The sequence below is a fragment of the Protopterus annectens genome, chromosome 1.part1 (assembly GCF_019279795.1).
Source record: "Protopterus annectens isolate FY-2018-M chromosome 1.part1, PAN1.0, whole genome shotgun sequence".
NCBI lineage: Eukaryota > Metazoa > Chordata > Ceratodontiformes > Protopteridae > Protopterus > Protopterus annectens.
Window position 1 is genome coordinate 181051243 of NC_056726.1, and position 17303 is coordinate 181068545.

Genomic DNA, 17303 nt, shown 5'->3' on the forward strand with positions numbered 1-17303 from the left:
ATTAAACATATATAATAAATTAAATTACAGACACATTATCACTGCTATGGACTCGAACACAGGACCTACTATGCATTAGGCTGTATCTCTACCCATTTAGCTACTTGGATATTTTGAAAACTGGTATACCTTCACATATACTACTGGGCTACCTGTTTCTTTGGTAAGCACTGTGGCACGCCATGCAAACGCACTTAAATAGACCCAGACATAAATAATTATATCTGGTTACTATAGATGTCTAGCAACTGTCAGCTATGTATGTATGAGCGCTGCTTGGCTCTCCGGCACTCTGCGCCGCGCAAACAGCAATTTAAAAAAAAGAAAAAATTAAAATAAGAAAAATACGTAATTATGATAATTAATGACATCCGGTTTCTGTTTTTAGATGTCTGGCAGGCGTCAGCTGTTTATATGTGAGCACAGCTTGGTGTTGCTGTGCACCATGCTGCACTGTGCAAACATACAAAAAAGGAAAAAAAATTAAAATAAAATATTACATATTTGAACCAATTCACAGCATGTCAACAGTAGCAGGGAGCAGTACAGGAACCCTGTATTCATGCACAACCATGTGTAGCCTCTACACTTCTTCCTACACAGATTCAATAGCCCTGTTCCAATGCTGTCCTTCTGCAGCGTGCCATCATTAATATGCATGGCGTGCTGCTGAGGGGGGACCGTGGCCATATATACAGATGCATTCTGTGTAGGCTCTACATGGACTACATGGATTTTATTAAATACTGGGGATTATCTTCATATTTTTATTTGTTAGTATATTGGGGCAGCTAAAACTCTGGATCTCAGATCACAAATTCATTTTGTTGTATGTTCTCAAAATGGGTGCATTTCTTGGACACACAAAATTCTGGTTATGACTGACAGCCCGATCATAATCCTCTGTTACATATCCATATTAAAGGATATGTTTTAAGCAGGATTGCTATCTAGTTTATACCTTTAATATATTATTTCAAAATGTTATACTGTAACAGTAATTTTCTAAAATGTAGACCTCTCTACTGTAATTTTTTTACATATGTAAAATGTAATCTTACAGCATTCTTCTGACTACTTTACATACTATAGTTCTCAGTACCTTATATCAAGTAGGGGATGAGAAACTACTGATTTATACAGTTATTCGACAATAATCCACCTCCATCAGATAACCTGATACTGCTTGGGTTATTTACTCAGATGGTTTGGTTTACTTCTACAATTGTCCATCCCCAAAGATGACAGTACAGTTTTGTAAAGTACTTATCATAACAGTACATTTGTAAACAGAGAGTACTGTAACACTTAAGCTTTTCTTGCTCCTGTTGGTGTTTGCATTTGCACCTCTTGGTACTCCAATGATATAGCAATGTGTTCTGTGTTTTTATTCACTACATTGAATATTGTAAGCAGTTATACTCTTTTTGGCACTAGAACTCCTTCCAACTCCCCTGGTTTATTATGCCAGCCTTTTTCACAGCTTCAGAGTTATATTGTTACTTACAGCTCTTCTTGATAATCATGTCTTTTGTGCCATTGCTACATAATATTTTTGTTGTATATTATATTCCAAGGCCATACCTGAATGCTTCCATACAGTGATAAATTCCTACACATGTTCTATACAGTGTGCACCTACACATTTACTATTATACTTGTTCTGCATTTATTTTTCCAATTATATAAATAAACATTATGTTTATAATTATCATCTTACAGGTGCTAATTAGCACAGAACTCTGCTACCAGAAGCATACCTACCTTAGGATCATAGGAGGTTACTAGGCTAATGGCTTCGGGACCTTTACAAGCCTAGCCAAGTTCAACCCGTGTTACCAAGGGTGTCTGGTTCAAGCAGACACTAAAATCAGCACCTCTTGCCCCTGTCCAAGAGGGTCACAGGTGGATCCCCAGGGGTGAATTTCCTCTTACCCATACAATCATGCAAATTACACTTAAATAGGGCCAGTGGGAGTCTTTGTTGAACATGAATAGGAAGCATGTTCCAATGGTGGGGCAACCTCTGAGAGACAAATCTGTCTCCCGAGCAAGTTCTGTTGATGTCACATACCAGGTTAACGTCCTTTGAGCAAGTGACCCATGTGCCAGTTGATTTGCAAATGTGCAGCATTTCCATTAAAGCTGACTTAGAGTTTGCTCTTTGTGGAAGGCACAGGTTGCCTCTGAGCAGTCTGTATGACACAGAGTAAAGAGACAATGATTTCAATCTGTCCGCATAAGACAGATCGTGAAGACCTTGAATTTTCTTTGTAAGGAACCTTTGTGGTCTTTCCAATTGCTGCAGGTGTTTGGAAAGGAACATACCAAAGTGACCATTGCACTCTGTTATTGGCCTGATGAGGGAAGAGTACAGGGAGGTTACAGCCTCTTTTTTTGTGGAGGCAATGCCCTTACTTACGAGATGAGCAATATAAAATGCCATTCTTACCACTGTGGAGATATGGTGATCAAAGTTAAAGTTGCTGTTAACCTATGTGCCCAGATCTCTTACCACTGACTGTGTTCTTAGGGTATTGCTATTGATGTGATAGTTTGCAGGAACATCACCCTTGCTGAAGGGGATGATAATGCATTTTTTGCATTAAGTTTAAGACCATAAATTTGGCACCAGTCATTAGTCAGTGTAAGACCTTCTTGCAGGATATTGACATCGCTAGAGATTTCAATGATAATTCCCATTTTGCAGTCATCAGCAAACTTTGTCAGCCACAGTCCTTTAGTTTTAGCCTGTACTTCGGAGAAGTAGATTACAAACAGTAGGGATCCTAGAACCAATCCCTGTGGAACACTACTGGTTACTGGTCTGCTGGAGGAGGTGGAATCTCCTATTTTGACCGTATGATTTCTGTCATTGACTAAGTTTGCAACCCACCTCACAGTATATGGGTTGATAACCCAGCTGGGTGAGTTTATCAATGATACCTGAGTGGAGGATTGAGTCAAATGTCTTGGCTAAGTCTAGGAAGTGCATATGCACAGATTTGCCCTCTTCTAGGGCTTTGGTGACTGTATCAAAGAAGTCCACCAAGTTTAATAGGCATGATCTCCCCTTGACAAAGCCAAACTGTGTGCGGCCGAGCATTTGGAGATTTCCTATATCTTTTTTTAATAAGGTCCGTGATGATTTATTCCATGACCTTGCAAATAAGGATGATCAGGCTAATGGGTCTGTAGTTCCCGGGGTCCATGGATACACCCCTTTTGTGTAAAGGGATTAAAGTAGCTGTTTTCCATTCTGCTGGGATGAAGCCAATGCTTAGGCTGTGTTTGAAAAGCCTGCTCAATGGTGGTGCTAATTCCTTCTTTAACCTATGTAGAACACAGCCTGCAGGTTTCCTATATCCACAGGTTCTATATAAGTAGTACCATTAGCTACAAGTTCAGCACAAATCTGGGCCTTACCTTTGAGCATGAGGATCCAAAGCAAGTATGGAAAAATATGGTATATACAAGAGATCCACATGCAACCAATGCTTTACATAAGAAGATGCATGACCTGCATTTTTCCTTACAGGAGGAAACCAGTTCTGGGGAAAATCTAGCTGGGAATACTAAATACAGAAGGTGAGTAAACCCAAATGTTATGATTTACTGTTATAGTGACCTGTGTTAGAAAATATTCTGTTAGAATAACTATATTACACTGTTGCAGTTGCTTTAGGCCACCATACGAATGGGCAACTGCCATTGTTAGGGATAAGCAAAGTTATTCATACATCCAGAAAGGGAACTTCACACTTTTTCAAAATAAAACTGTAAGCAGGACGTGAATGGTTTTATTAATTTTATTCATGAAATACATTCTTACCAATATATATATATATATATATATATATATATATATATATATATACTAAAAAATGTTTTAAAGCTTGTTGGAAAAGATCAAGAATTGTGTTACTTTAGTTTTGTGAAAAACAGCCTTTAATATTTTTTGTTTTCAGTATTCGAGCCCTAACTTAAAATGTATGCATGTATTCAAAGTATGTTGTGAATATAACAATTGACAGCATTTTAGATATGGATCTTTTTTTCTATTTTAACCTTAAAATAGCAGTTTTAGTTATTCTTTGTAAAAGTTAAGGATTAATGATATATTGTTTGTTCTAGGGGGTTATGTCTGAAAGTAAGAACAGTGGCATACATAGATGGCATTTAAAGAAGAGTATTTATAGGGCAAATAAGACGGTTTTTATTTACAGGGATAGTGCTGGAGAGTGGACTAAACTGCCTCAATAAATGAAAAATTGTGACTAGTACAATATTTTAATAGAGCGCATGGCAGATGCAGATAGGATAGGGAAGAACAGCTGTAGATGAGTTAACAGTCCATCAGATGGACTAGATGAGCAGCAGCCTTTTCTGGTGGGAAAGATTTAGATTATATTCCAAGTAGTTTACTTGATTATTTAACCTTTACTAATACTTTTTATGTGGTGAAATCTTGATGCAGCAGTTAGGGATGCTGCCATATAATGATTGGTTTCTGGATATGATTACTGGCTGGGTTGCCTTCTACCTGGATTCTTCTTGGATTTCCTTTGTCCATATAGGCTTTTGCCAGGATTTCTGTCTTTCTTTCACATTCCAAACATAGGATGATAGGTGAAATGACAACCTTCTCAATTGCCATTAAGTAGGTGGGGAGGTGTGTGTGAGTCATTTGATGGACTGGCATCCCACTCAGAATCACATCTCTCCCTTATGACCCTTGTTTCTTAGGACAGCCTCTACCTGTCCAGTGATCCAAAATAGGATAAAATTAGATTAGGAAATGAATGATGCTATTGTACTGTGAATTTGTTTTCCTGCCAAGACAAAGGTGATGTATTTTTGATTCCTTAATCATTTTAAATAAGTAGAATTATATTTATATCATCTACTCATGCATGAACGTTTGTCTCTTTTCTAGCGGGATCACCTGAAGATTGCTCAGCAGTTTTTTCAACTTGTAGGGGGCTCAGCCAGTGAATGTGGTAAGTTCTGCAGCACATGAAATATGGAATATACACATTACCATTTGAATAAATGAATGGCCAGAATTTCCTTTGTGAATGTTGCCACATGTGCTTGGTATTAGACTCTTATTATAATGAAATACAGTAACAGCATCAGATAGCTTCCTTTTTTGGGTAACAGGTGTAGCTACTCTGGGACGACTTAATATTTTATCTCCATTGCAAGTCTGTTGGTTTAATGGTATAAATGTTGCCATTCCTTCACTATATTTGACTACACCATAAAGGAAAAAAGGTCTGTGTGTTCATGTGTTGTGGAATTAGAATGTATACTAATAAGAGATGTATTAGAAACAGTGTTCATATTGCTGCAACTGTGAACTGACTGATAAGAGCCACAGATATATATTAAAACCACTGTTCAGAATTCTGCTTCTAGTAACTAGCACACTCTACTATTGTAAGACTTATTTAATCAGTTTGGTAACTGGGGTAGAGCACTTCCATTTCTGGATGCCAGTTTGGACATCAGGGGAGTTGCTCCTCAGACTGTGTCAACAGTGTACATTTTATTTTTGTTGTGAAGTTCACTAAATTTATATTACTACTTCAACTGTGATAAGTAGGCAGGTTGTCACTTGGATATCCTGTTTTGTTTTGCTTTTTTCTTGGCAGGTGATGACTGTGTTTCTTATTCTTCATTTGAATACTGTGTCCTCTTTGCTTTCCTCAATTAACTGCTGACTGGTTTGAAAAAAGCTAGCTTGGTAAAGGGTCTTGTAACGTGGTTCTAATATATTAGAACTGCAACAATGGGCAAAGTTTTTTCACAGTAAAGTCATTGTTGCCACACATCCTTAACTGACACCACAAGTGTACATGTTAATAATGATGGCCAGAAAATGTGATAGGTTTCTATTATTTATTTATGTATTTATTTTTGTTATGGCATAGGAGCAGATTATAGTCTTATAGGTTCACAGGTAAATGCTAGGCTAGCTGCCCTTGTAGACCATTTTTAGCTTAGGCAGTTTCCCTTTTTGTGCTCAAATTAACCTACTCCGTATGGTTATAACCTACTCCGTATGGTTAGAGATTGGCCTTATCCATCCCATGGTCAATAATTATATAGGTTTGCTATTAAAATGAAGAAGGAAGGCTCAGCGAACACGGGAATGTTGAACGTCAGTTGACGGATTCCTGTATTGCCGATCTTCATGTCCTTGACCATCCGTTGCAGTGAATGCTACTGTGCATTCGCTTATACATGGTTGATGTTACGACTGCAGCTCACGGTACAGTGCAAAATGGGAAATTTACCCTTTTTGTCACTGTAGTGCATTCTCGGAGTTGGAATATATAAGTCGCAGGGCCTGTGGGGAGGTGCAGCCCCTTTGCAAAAACATGATTAGAGAACCGTGCAGTACTGAACTGGTATGTTTGTACTGCTGAAAAGGTGGCAGGTAAGTGGAATTGCTAGAATGTGCACTGCTGGTAATGATGCAGGGGGGGAGAAGGGATGTTTTCAGTATTTCTTTTGAAAATTCATCCTCATTTATGTGCAGCATATAGAACATTTGAATCACATTTTTGAACATTTTTTGTTCTGACTTTTGATGTTTTGACAGTAAACTATTATATATTACCCCTAATGTGAATAACTGGGATCGTACCATACACAATTTGATGGGAGATCCATGCATGGGATAAAGCATTTAAGAGCTCCCTCAGTCCATTAGTAGTACAAGGGGCAGTCCTGGGGTACATTTTCTGTTTCCCATCCAAAGATCCAACTTTCAGTTAAATCTGGACAGGGATGAACTCTATTTTATTTGGATGGGGAGTCTGTTCCAGAGCAGTGGTGTCCTCAGCGAGATGTACCTGTACCTCCAAATCATTCTGTCAGTGTTGCAGAAGAGGTTTAGATCCCTAGACCATGTATTTCTGCTGCCATGTGACTTGCTGATGTGCAGTAAATCCATCAGTATTGTGAGACGGAGGATACCTTGTATGCTAGACACAGGTCACCTGTTAGCAGTTTGTAGGATAGTGAGTTTAGTGACAGTGATTTGAGTCTTTGCATGTAGTACATGTTGTTTACGACTTGCGTACTTTTACTAAGGTATCTCTGTGGGCATTCCAGTTGCTGCCTGTGTCTGGACAGATACATGCCAAAGTGGGCATTATATTCAGTGATTGGCCTAATGAGGGCTGAATAAAGTGAAATAATGACATCCCTATCTCTACACACAGTCCCTTTGTTTATGAGCTGTACTATATAGAGGGATGGTCAAAAGTTAGGTCACTGTCCACATACATTCTCAAATCCTGAACAACTGTATCATCGCTTAGCGGTTTATTGTCAGTGTGGTAGTTTTCAGGGGTAGATGACTTCCCAAAGGATACAGTAATGCATTTTTTGCATTTAGTTTCAGTGCATGATTTTGGCACCATTTATTTATTTGCAACAAACCTTCCTTTAGAATGGGTAAGTCATTTGGGCATTCAGTGACGGCTCCTAGTTTGCAGTTATCTGTAAACTTAGTCAGTCAGAGCACCTTGATATTGGCTTTTACTTTAGAAAAGTAGATGCCAAAAAGGAGAGGTCCCAGCACAGTACCTTGGAATCTCCAGTGATGACTAGTCTCTTTGTGGAGGTAACTTCCCTATTTTGATTTCATGTGTCCTATCTGTGTGCTAGTTGGCAATCTAGCAAGTGACATAGCAGTTTATTTATAGTTTATTTAGCTTTTCTACTATGTCTCCTTGGCAAATTGTGTCAAAAACTTTGGCCAGGTGGAAGTATACTGCGTGTACCATTTTGCCTTCATCCATTGGTTTGGAGACCTTTTCAAAAAAAAATCCACCAAGTTGAGTTATCATGACCTGTCCTTGATGATTCCAAACTGTGATGGGTCTAGTGCTTGGAGGTTCCCTATGTTCAGATTGTTTAGTTCCATGCTAAGTTTTTCTTTGCTTTGCAAATGAGTCTGGTTAGACTTATGAGCCTGGGTCTGTGGAAAGTCCTCTCTTATGCAGGGGAATGACTGTAGCTGTTCTCCATTTGCTTGGTACAAAACCTATTTGGAGGCTCAGATTGAAGAATGCTGTTAAGGAGGTGGCTAATCTATGCTTCATGCCATTTAAGATGCATCCAATGATATTGCCAGGACCCAGCAATGCAGTATTTTTAGCATTTGATAGCACTTTTAAGACTTGGTCTTTGTGTGATAGCTGGAGGCTAGTCATTTTCAGGTATATCTTGAGGGACAGATGGAAGGGAGAGAGGGGTAAAGTTAAAGATAAATTTATCGGCAAGTTGGTTCACTGTAGCTTCATCTGCGGAGTAGGCGACATCTTTCACAATCAGCTCAGTGCTTTGCTGTGTTATGCTTTTGAAAATACGAATATAACTAAAAAATGCCTTGTGACTGTCTTTGGCTTGGGTAGCTATTTTATCTTCAGATATGGCTTTCGTGGATTTTATTAAAATCCTGAGTTGTTTGTTTATTTCAAGTGACAAGGGCACTAACATTCCGGGAATTACTCTTCTTACTTTTGGTTAAAATTATTTTCCTTTTATCATAAAACATGTTGATATTATGGTTCCACTGTGGGGGTTTGTTTCACGGATTTACCCTGCACTTGCTCCTATGAGGTACAGCTGTATCTTTGCAGCTGCTTATATGCTGTTATAGTGTGCTGGTGTATGTTTCAGTGTATTCAGTGGAGTTAACTGAGTTTGGTGGGGTTTGAAAGCTTGCCAGTTTATCACTTAGGAGCAGGTAGCTTGTCTTAAGGAGATTTCTAAAGGTACATATTGTGAAGGGGATTTCTGGTTTCACTTTTATTTCGAAGGAGACTGCTTTGTGGTCAGATCTAACATGAGATGAAGATCTGCAAGAGCCAGTGCAAGATGCTCCCATATTAGTAAGGACATGATCCAAGATGTTATTCCCCCTAGTGGGCACCCTTGGCTAATTGTTCCAGAGTATTGTGTTGACAAAATCCAGTAATCTTTTTGCTTGTGCTCTAGCGGTGGTGTTGGTTTCCCAGTCTCTTGCTGGATAGTTTAGATGGGTTCATATTATATGATCGAATGCTAGAAATAGCGAATTTTCTGTTATCTAACCCAAATGCACAAAATTTCAAAGGAAGAGATCAGCGAATTTTTTCCCAGAGAAAAAAATTCCCTGATCCAAAAAAAAAAAAAAAATGTACAGGCAACATAAAGTGGAGGGCTGTGCCCTCCCCCCCCCCCCCTTAAATATACCAACCCCGAGATTGCACCACAGTGAAGAAAACAGCAAAGTGTGGAGAACGGCCCAGCAAATTTTTTCCCAGGGAAAAAATTTTGCTGATCCATTCCTTTGATATTATGTGGTTTCGTGCACTTGGGTTCGACAAATGAGCATTTGCTATTTCTAGCGTTCGCTCATGTAATAGGAACCCAGTTTAGATCATGTAGGAAAATGGTATTGAGTTTAATGCTGAGTGATTGTAATTCATACAGATAGACATTGTGGCTTTCTTGTGTCATAAAGGGAGTTTTATAGCTAGCTAATATATGGAACGGGACCTTTTTGACAGTTACTTGGACATGAAGAAGCTCTAGTGCATCATGCTGCTTTACCAGCCTCTTCTGGGTATAGAGGGAGACACCTCCACCTTTTTCCCCCTCCTGCGCAGTAATTGGTCTAAACGTATGGAAGGTGTTGTGGCCTTGCACAACCAGAATGCACTCTGCTGTTTTAAATCATGTCTCAGTCACAGATGTTGATGTCCTCCAGGGAGAGAAGGGCATGTAGGAAGTGTAATTTCTTATTTAGACTCCTAGTCATTAACACCTTATTTTCCTTTGCTTGATTTGTTATATTGGTATGTTTATCAGGCTGACATTGCTTAAAAAGGTACTATGGGGGTAGACAATGTCTTTGTCAATAATCAAAACCTTAGAGGGGACAGATGCAGGCCATCCCTGTCAAAGAAGCATGGTCTACTGATCATCTCCTCCCATGCTGACAAATATTGGATCCCCTTTTAATGACAGCAAAAACTAAGCCAATTATTGAAGTCTTATTTTTTGCTCATATCAGGGCATTATCCTTGGAGAAGGTAGAATGCTACTCAGTGCTAGGCTAATACCTGCTTTGACACATAGTCTGAGAGCTCCATCATTTCTCTCTTTATATAGTCCAGGAAGGTACACCTCAAGCCATTGACATCTAGATGAACTATGACATTGTCAAGCCGGTACTTGTTCAAGGACTTGAGTGCATATGTGATGTGATGGATCTTTGCATCAGACATACAGCTGTTACTCTTTCCTTGCTCAGCTTGGTAAAAGGCACATCTGTATGTCTTGCAATGGAGACACCTATAACAAGAATGTTTTGATGGGTCGATGCCTGATTTACAGGCTCAGCATCTGTGACCTTGGGACCCCTTGTGCTGTGTGAGGAGGTAGGCTTAACTTGCTGGGTGTGCTTTGTGTCTGTGTTGTGTTTTTGAGGTTTAGTCAACTTATTCTTTAGATCCTCAGCATATGATAGATGATGTATGTTATTATGACCTTGGAGAGGTATGATGTGTGATGTACTGCTGATGATTTTAGTGTTTGAATTTATTGTGTGAGATTTTTGCCTCCAAGGATATTATATATGTACACACTGTGTTATGCTGTTTGAATAATAGATGATCATCAGACGGCATGTGACAATTCCATCTCAACCAGGCTGGCTTAGAGAAGTTATGGGGAAGTGCTACTCCATTATACCAACAAGAATAATTCTGGGGGCAGGGGTAATTATAACTGCTTGGAGTTCAATTTTAGGATAATGTTTGGGTGGACTTGTTAGTGAGTTTTTAAAGTTCAGTACAATCAAACTAGCCTGGAAACCTTCTTCTGCCACCAGCAAGAACCAGTAAACTAATTATAGTAATTAAAAAACTCACTAATTTATTACTAAAATCAGTGCAATCAGTATCATTGCAGTCAGTATTAAGCAATTTTATCAAGGGTCTTTTAGCCTGGTGAATAGTTTAAGAGGAGAGACTTTGCAAAATGGTATGTTATGTGCTTATTTTCAACAGCCAATAAACTGGGACAGGGAGGGAATTGTGGTGTCAAATTATCATAAGGGGCAGGCAACAACAGATATACTGGGTATAAGAACACAACTACAACAAAGTGTGTGGGAGAGAAAAACAATTAGACCCTTAGCTCTGAACTGACTGGCCTGGAACTGCCTTAATGTAAAGACTAGTCCTGAACTAGCCTGACATACACTCAGTATATAACAATGAAGTAAGGATTTAATATTAACCGTTAGACCACTTAAACAGCAAAATACGTTGTAACTGTGTACTGGAATTACTAATATAAGCTTAAAGACTAAAGCAGATACAGACTGTTAAAATTAATTTAAAATCAGTTCAAGAGATGAAAACACTTACCTTTCTTTGTCTTGGTAATATAAAGATTACAGTGCATTAGTAATTTAAAAGATTACTGCAAACAGCAGCTTTGGAATTTTTAGATCCTTAGCACTGTGCTAACTAACTTAGAATTTCAGTAATGCAAAGACTAGTCCTGAACTCACCTGACATACATTCAGTACATAAGAATGAAACTAGTGTTTAATACCAACAGTTAAACCATTTTAAACAGCAAAATGCAGTGTTAACTATGTACTAGAATTTACTAATATAAGCTTAAAGAACTTAGCTAAAACAGATACAGACCATTTAAATGAATTTAAAATCAAATCAAGAAATGAAAACACTTATCATGTGAAGTTGTTCAATCTCGACGTTTGTTCTTACACGTGGGTTCGGAGCCGGCCCCTTTCCAAGCTCTAGATCTCTGAGAAGCTCGAGACACAGTCCCTGTCCCATGATGCTCTGCTGCCAAACCCCAGCTCTAGTTTGCCGCTGCAATGGATCTCATGCTCTTCGCAAGAAGCTCGGGCCAGTACCCTTTTTTTCTTGTCTTTTGACAGAACATTTTCTATAACTGTGATAGTTTGTAATATATATAATAGTGGTAGTCTAAATATTACTTGTTTGTGTTTTTTATTTATTTATTTATTTATTTTGAGATACTTAGTGTGTGCTTTGTGTGTTTTCTTAGGAGCACTTGCTCCTAGGCCTTTGGCCTTTTCTTTAGTTGAGTTTTTGACAGGGCTCTGTCAGTGATTCTATCTGTTGTTTTTTTTTGTGAAATAGAGTTAGTGAGTGTTCGGGAATCTGAACTTTTTTTGTGATTGTTAGTGTTCTTAATAGCGGAAAAGTAGAGTTAGTGAGTGTTCAGGGATCTGAACGTTTTGTGTGATTGCTAGTGTTCTTAATATTTCTAAAGTTCAGGGATCTGAACCTTAGCAATTGTGCTGTTTTCTCATTTTTTTACACGTCAGAAAAACTGAGATCAGGGTTCAAGCGGTGTGGCTGTGGACAGAAGATGTCCATCACCGACCACCACACCTCATGTGTTTATTGTTTAGGGCCTTTACACCTGCAAGAAGACTGTTCTATCTGCCACTCTTTTAGTGGCAGAGTTATGCTGGAAAGGTGTAGAAAGCTTATCGATAGAGGCCTCTTAAAATCAGACTTCCTAGAGGCTTTAGATAAGTCTGAACAGATCTCCAAATCTTCGAAGGGGTTGAAGTCTTCCAAGGTGTCATCGGAGCCCATGTCATGGCTCCGAGCACCTCAGGGAAGATTCGGTCGCCGGCTCCTCAGCCCTCAGAGCTGAGCACCGAACCTTTGTCTCGGAACCAAGTCCCAAGTTTGAAATCGGTACCGGAGGTTTTAAAGTCTCCAATCCTTCGGTCAGTGGATTCTTCGACTCCTTCAACCCATTCTTCCAGGACTCTCTCAGATGTCGATGTGGACCGTGTGGTGCAGAGACTCTTGGAGAACCCGGCCTTGGCCAATTTGCTTTCGGCTTCATCTCATCTTGCATCGAAGCCCGACCCCCCCCCATCACGGTTTCTGCTCCTCCTCCAAGACCAATCGAGCCTTTGGAGCCAGAAGGTGAGGACCTGATAGCTGTGGAACCCTCGGAGCCGAGGCCTATTCTGGTGCCTTCGGCCCCGTCGACCTTGACAACTTCAGCTCCGATCAAAGGGTCTCAGAGCCGACACTCTCTTGCTGGTTCTGGGGGGAGAGTCGAACCAAGGCTTTGGTTCTGACTCCTCCTCTCGGGGCCTCGGCGCAGTTGAGCTCGGTTCCATTCTCTGGTTCAGAGCCCGTGGTCTCAGCCCCGAGGAGACTGCCGTCTTCTTTGGAACCAGCAGACTCCTTGGACTGAGACACAGGTGCCTTCAATGCCATGAGGAAGGTCATGTCTGCTAAGACTTTTACCTCTTGAGGTCCTTCCTCTTCCTCACCTAAAAGGCCCCGTTCTCATAGGTTAGTACTAGGCTAACTGCCCTTTTGGGCCATTTGAAGCCTAGCCAGTTACCCCATGTGAGAATCAAACCCTGCACCTTGTGTCTTTAAGGTAAACACCTTAACCATTATGTCATCCTCCTACCCCTCTGTCTCTGCATCACAGGTTCCTACCATGCGTCGAGATCCGGAGCCTCAGCTAACCCCATCGGGCAACCCCTGCTCTATGGAGACTTCAAATGTCCCCACTGATGAAGTCCCTAGGAAGAGACTGTGCAAGAGGAGGCACTTGGATTAGGAAGAGACTGTGCAAGAGGAGGCACTTGGATTCCCCTCAGGAATCCTTGACATCAGACACCAACTTAGAGGAATCAGAAGGGTCCCCACGGTCCCCCTCAGAGGATGTCTCATTTGCAGATATCCTAGAAATACTTAAGCAGAGGGGTGACTGGCAGTCCCTTACCCGTACTGAGGATCAGTCAGTGCTACTGAAGGCCTTTGGGTCTCAGCCTTTCACCTCCTGGGTTACTCCACCTTTTGACGAATTAATGGACTTGATCGCTCGAAAGGCATAGGAGTCTCCTTATTCCATGGAACCGTTCCCTCAGAGGCCCAACAAATTTATCACCTCCCCTCAGGATAAGTCCTTTCTTACAAAGGGAATCCCTGTTGATGCCATGGTGGTGGTGGCATCCACCAAGAAAGAGATGTCAGACCTCTTCTTCAGTCCATCCTCCTAATAGAGATTCCAGGACGATGGACAGATATGGGAAATTAATCTTTAGTTCTGCTACATTTGCAATGAGATCGCTTGACTATTTAACCCACTTTACCCATCTTCAACGAGATCTCCTCAAAGAGCTTGGAGATACTCTACAGGGAAACACAGATAATGCTGTCTCCGAGAAAGTGACGGCACAGCTTAACACCCTTAATTCCATTGTAAACTCGTCCATGCAGCTCATTTCTTATGCAGTCGAGGGATCGAGCCGGGCACAGGTTCAGCGATAGCTCTGTGGAGACAATCCTGGATGCGCTTATGCTCCTTTGCGGAAGCCTTCAAGTCTTCCTTTGTTAATACCCCATTTGATGGCTCTTCCTTATTTGGGCCTAAAGCCAAGGAGACACTCACTAGGTTTGAGCAGGAAGGAAAGACTCTGTCTGCCGTAGGATCCACCCCCCCTAGACCATACCCCAAAGGGCAGAAAGGTGGAAAAATATGGTTCCGGAAGTCCCAAGGAGCTTTCCAGAACACACATGGTGAACCCCCCTCCAGGGGCAGAGGGGGGGGTATAATGGTAGATGCCGCCCAGGTGGCAGAGGAGGTCCGCAGAACCAGAGTGACAGGGAGCAGTTCCTTGGCAAGCCCTATCAGCGCTCCAGAGAGGAGGCCCGACCGTCCTACTCTGAAGGCAGTCGGGGGTCACTTAACTTTATACCCAGACGCCTGGCTAGAAATAACATCAGATTCATTGGTAAAAAGCATAATTACCAGAGGTTACATCATTCCCTTTTCAGAATCCCATTCCATTCGTGCAAGAATCCCAGACATTCCACCCAGTCTGTGGAATCTAGCAGCCATAGAAATTCAAAGGCTGCTGGAAAAAAGAGTCATCCAACCAGTCCCGGTGGACCAGATAGGATCCGGAACTTACTCAAGGTCCTTTTTAGTTCCAAAGAAAACAGGGGACTGGAGGCCCATCTTAGACCTCAGCAAACTCAATATCTTTGTTAAAAAGGAAAAGTTCCGGATGGTCACGCTTCAGTCGATACTTCCATTTCTCAAAATGGGTGATTGGATGTGCTCGATAGATCTCAAGGATGCGTACTACCACATCAAAATGGCCAGGCCATCCAGAGATCACTTGTGTTTCCGACTGGGGGCCAGTCACTACCAATTCTGAGCTCTGCCCTTTGGTCTCACCACAGCCCCCAGAGTGTTCACTAAATGCATGGCAGTGGTCACGGCTCACGTGAGACGTTTGGAATTCCGGGTTTTCCATATCTCGACTGGCTCCTCACCGCCACCACCAGGCATCAACTGATTCACGCCAGGGATTATATTAGCCTGTGCTCCCAGTTGGGCATAACCTTAAATTTCGAAAAATCTGCTTTATCACCGTCGCAGCATATTTCTTTTATAGGAGCAGATCTAGACACTACCACTGCCCTGTTCAGATTGCCTCAAGAACGAGTAATCTCTTTACAAAACCAAGTGTCCCTTTTGTTGATGGAAAAGAAAGTCCCTGCATTCCAAGTTCTGAAGCTGTTAGGCACCATGGCAGCGACTCTCATAGCGGTTCCTCTGGGGCGTATGTACATGAGGATACTCCAGTGGTTACTCTTCACACAGTGGTCTTATCAACAACTTCCAATATCGCACAAGATTCTGCTGACAAATACGTGAAAAAGGACCTCCTTTGGTGGTTGAACAGCCAACAAGTTACTGTAGGTCGTCCGTTTGTACTCCCCCCTCCCACAGCCACAGTGACTATGGATGCTTCCCTGATAGGGTGGAGGAAGGGGCTGTGTCAGGGAAGAACTGTCCAAAGTACTTGGACAGAGATGGAATCCAGTTTGCACATCAATGTCTTGGAGTTGAGAGCGGTGTTCCTAGTGTTGCATCACTTTTATGACTCTCTGCCTCGAGAGACGATTGCAATACAGACAGACAACATGTCGGTAGTCTGGTACATCAACAAGCAAGGGGGAACCAGATCTTACCCCTTATGCTGAGAGGCCCTGAGAATTTGGCAGTGGGCTGTATCCACCGGGCGCTTCCTGATAGCAATGCATATCCCGGGGTCATCCAACGTGATAGCGGACAAATTGAGCAGAGCCATTCTGTTGCCTCACGAGTGGTCCCTCAAAGAGCGAGTGGTGGAAAGGATATTCCGCAAATGGGGCCAGCGTTGCTGTGACCTTTTTGCATCCCCGATGAATGCCAAATGCAGAAGCTACTTTGCCCTGTACCCTTCACCGGGGGACATCCCAAGGGACGCACTCGTACACGATTGGCCCTGGGGTCTCCTTTATGCCTTTCCTCCATCCCCGCTGATCCCCAAATTTTTACAGAAAACCAAAAGCCTGGGAAGGACTGTTATTCTGATAGCCCCGTTTTGGCCTCGGCAGATATGGTTCCCCTTCCTTCAACAATACCAAGTGGTAGAACGTTGGGTTCTTGACCCAGTGCCAGACCTTTTGACACATTCGTCGGGAGTTCTTCACCCCTCTCTTGTATCCCTCAAACTGACAGCTTGGCTGCTCCACTTCCCAACCTAGCCAGGTCTCATGATTTGTCTCCCGTGGTTCAGCATATTCTGGTTTCCTCTCATAAAGTCTCCTCCAGGAAACTATATAACAGCAAATGGAAACAATTTGGTCATTGGGCTTCTCATCATGGTATTGATCCCTTTATCACCCCTATTCATAGCATTCTGGAATTTTTGACTTCACTTTTCCACGGTGGTGCGGCAGCCGCTACTATAAGGGTTCAATTGGCTGCCATATCTAACTTCCATGTGGGATGCAGAGGTTCTAACATTATGTCCCACAGATTATGTAAAGCCTTTTTGAAAGGGACTCATCACCTTCGACCCCCTATCAGACATTCGATTACTCCCTGGAATCTAAATTTGGTGCTGTCTCAACTCATGCTTCCCCCTTTTGAGCCTGCATCTCCTTGTCCTTTGAAGCTCCTTTCTTGGAAGACAATTTTCTTAGTGGCCATTACTTTGGCACGTAGAGTTTCTGAACTTCAAGCACTCTCTATTAGGCCCCCATATTTGGTCTTTCACCCCGAAAGGGTGTCTCTAAGAACAAATACATCCTTCCTCCCGAAAGTCTGTTCCGAAGCGAACTTGAACCAGTCCATTAAACTTCCCACTTTTTTCAGGCATCATGCCAGTAAATTGGAATACATGTTGCATA

At 41.6% G+C, this 17303-nt stretch overlaps 1 protein-coding gene across 1 annotated transcript in view; it reads left to right on the top strand.

Annotated features, from left to right (window-relative positions):
• TTC26 (tetratricopeptide repeat domain 26) overlaps window positions 1-17303 on the top strand; it is a 2373990-nt gene that overhangs the window by 1524843 nt on the left and 831844 nt on the right. Inside the window, exon 12 of the mRNA XM_044073993.1 lies at window positions 4937-5000. Coding sequence (XP_043929928.1) covers window positions 4937-5000 — 64 coding nt within the window. The remainder of the gene's footprint in view (window positions 1-4936; window positions 5001-17303) is intronic.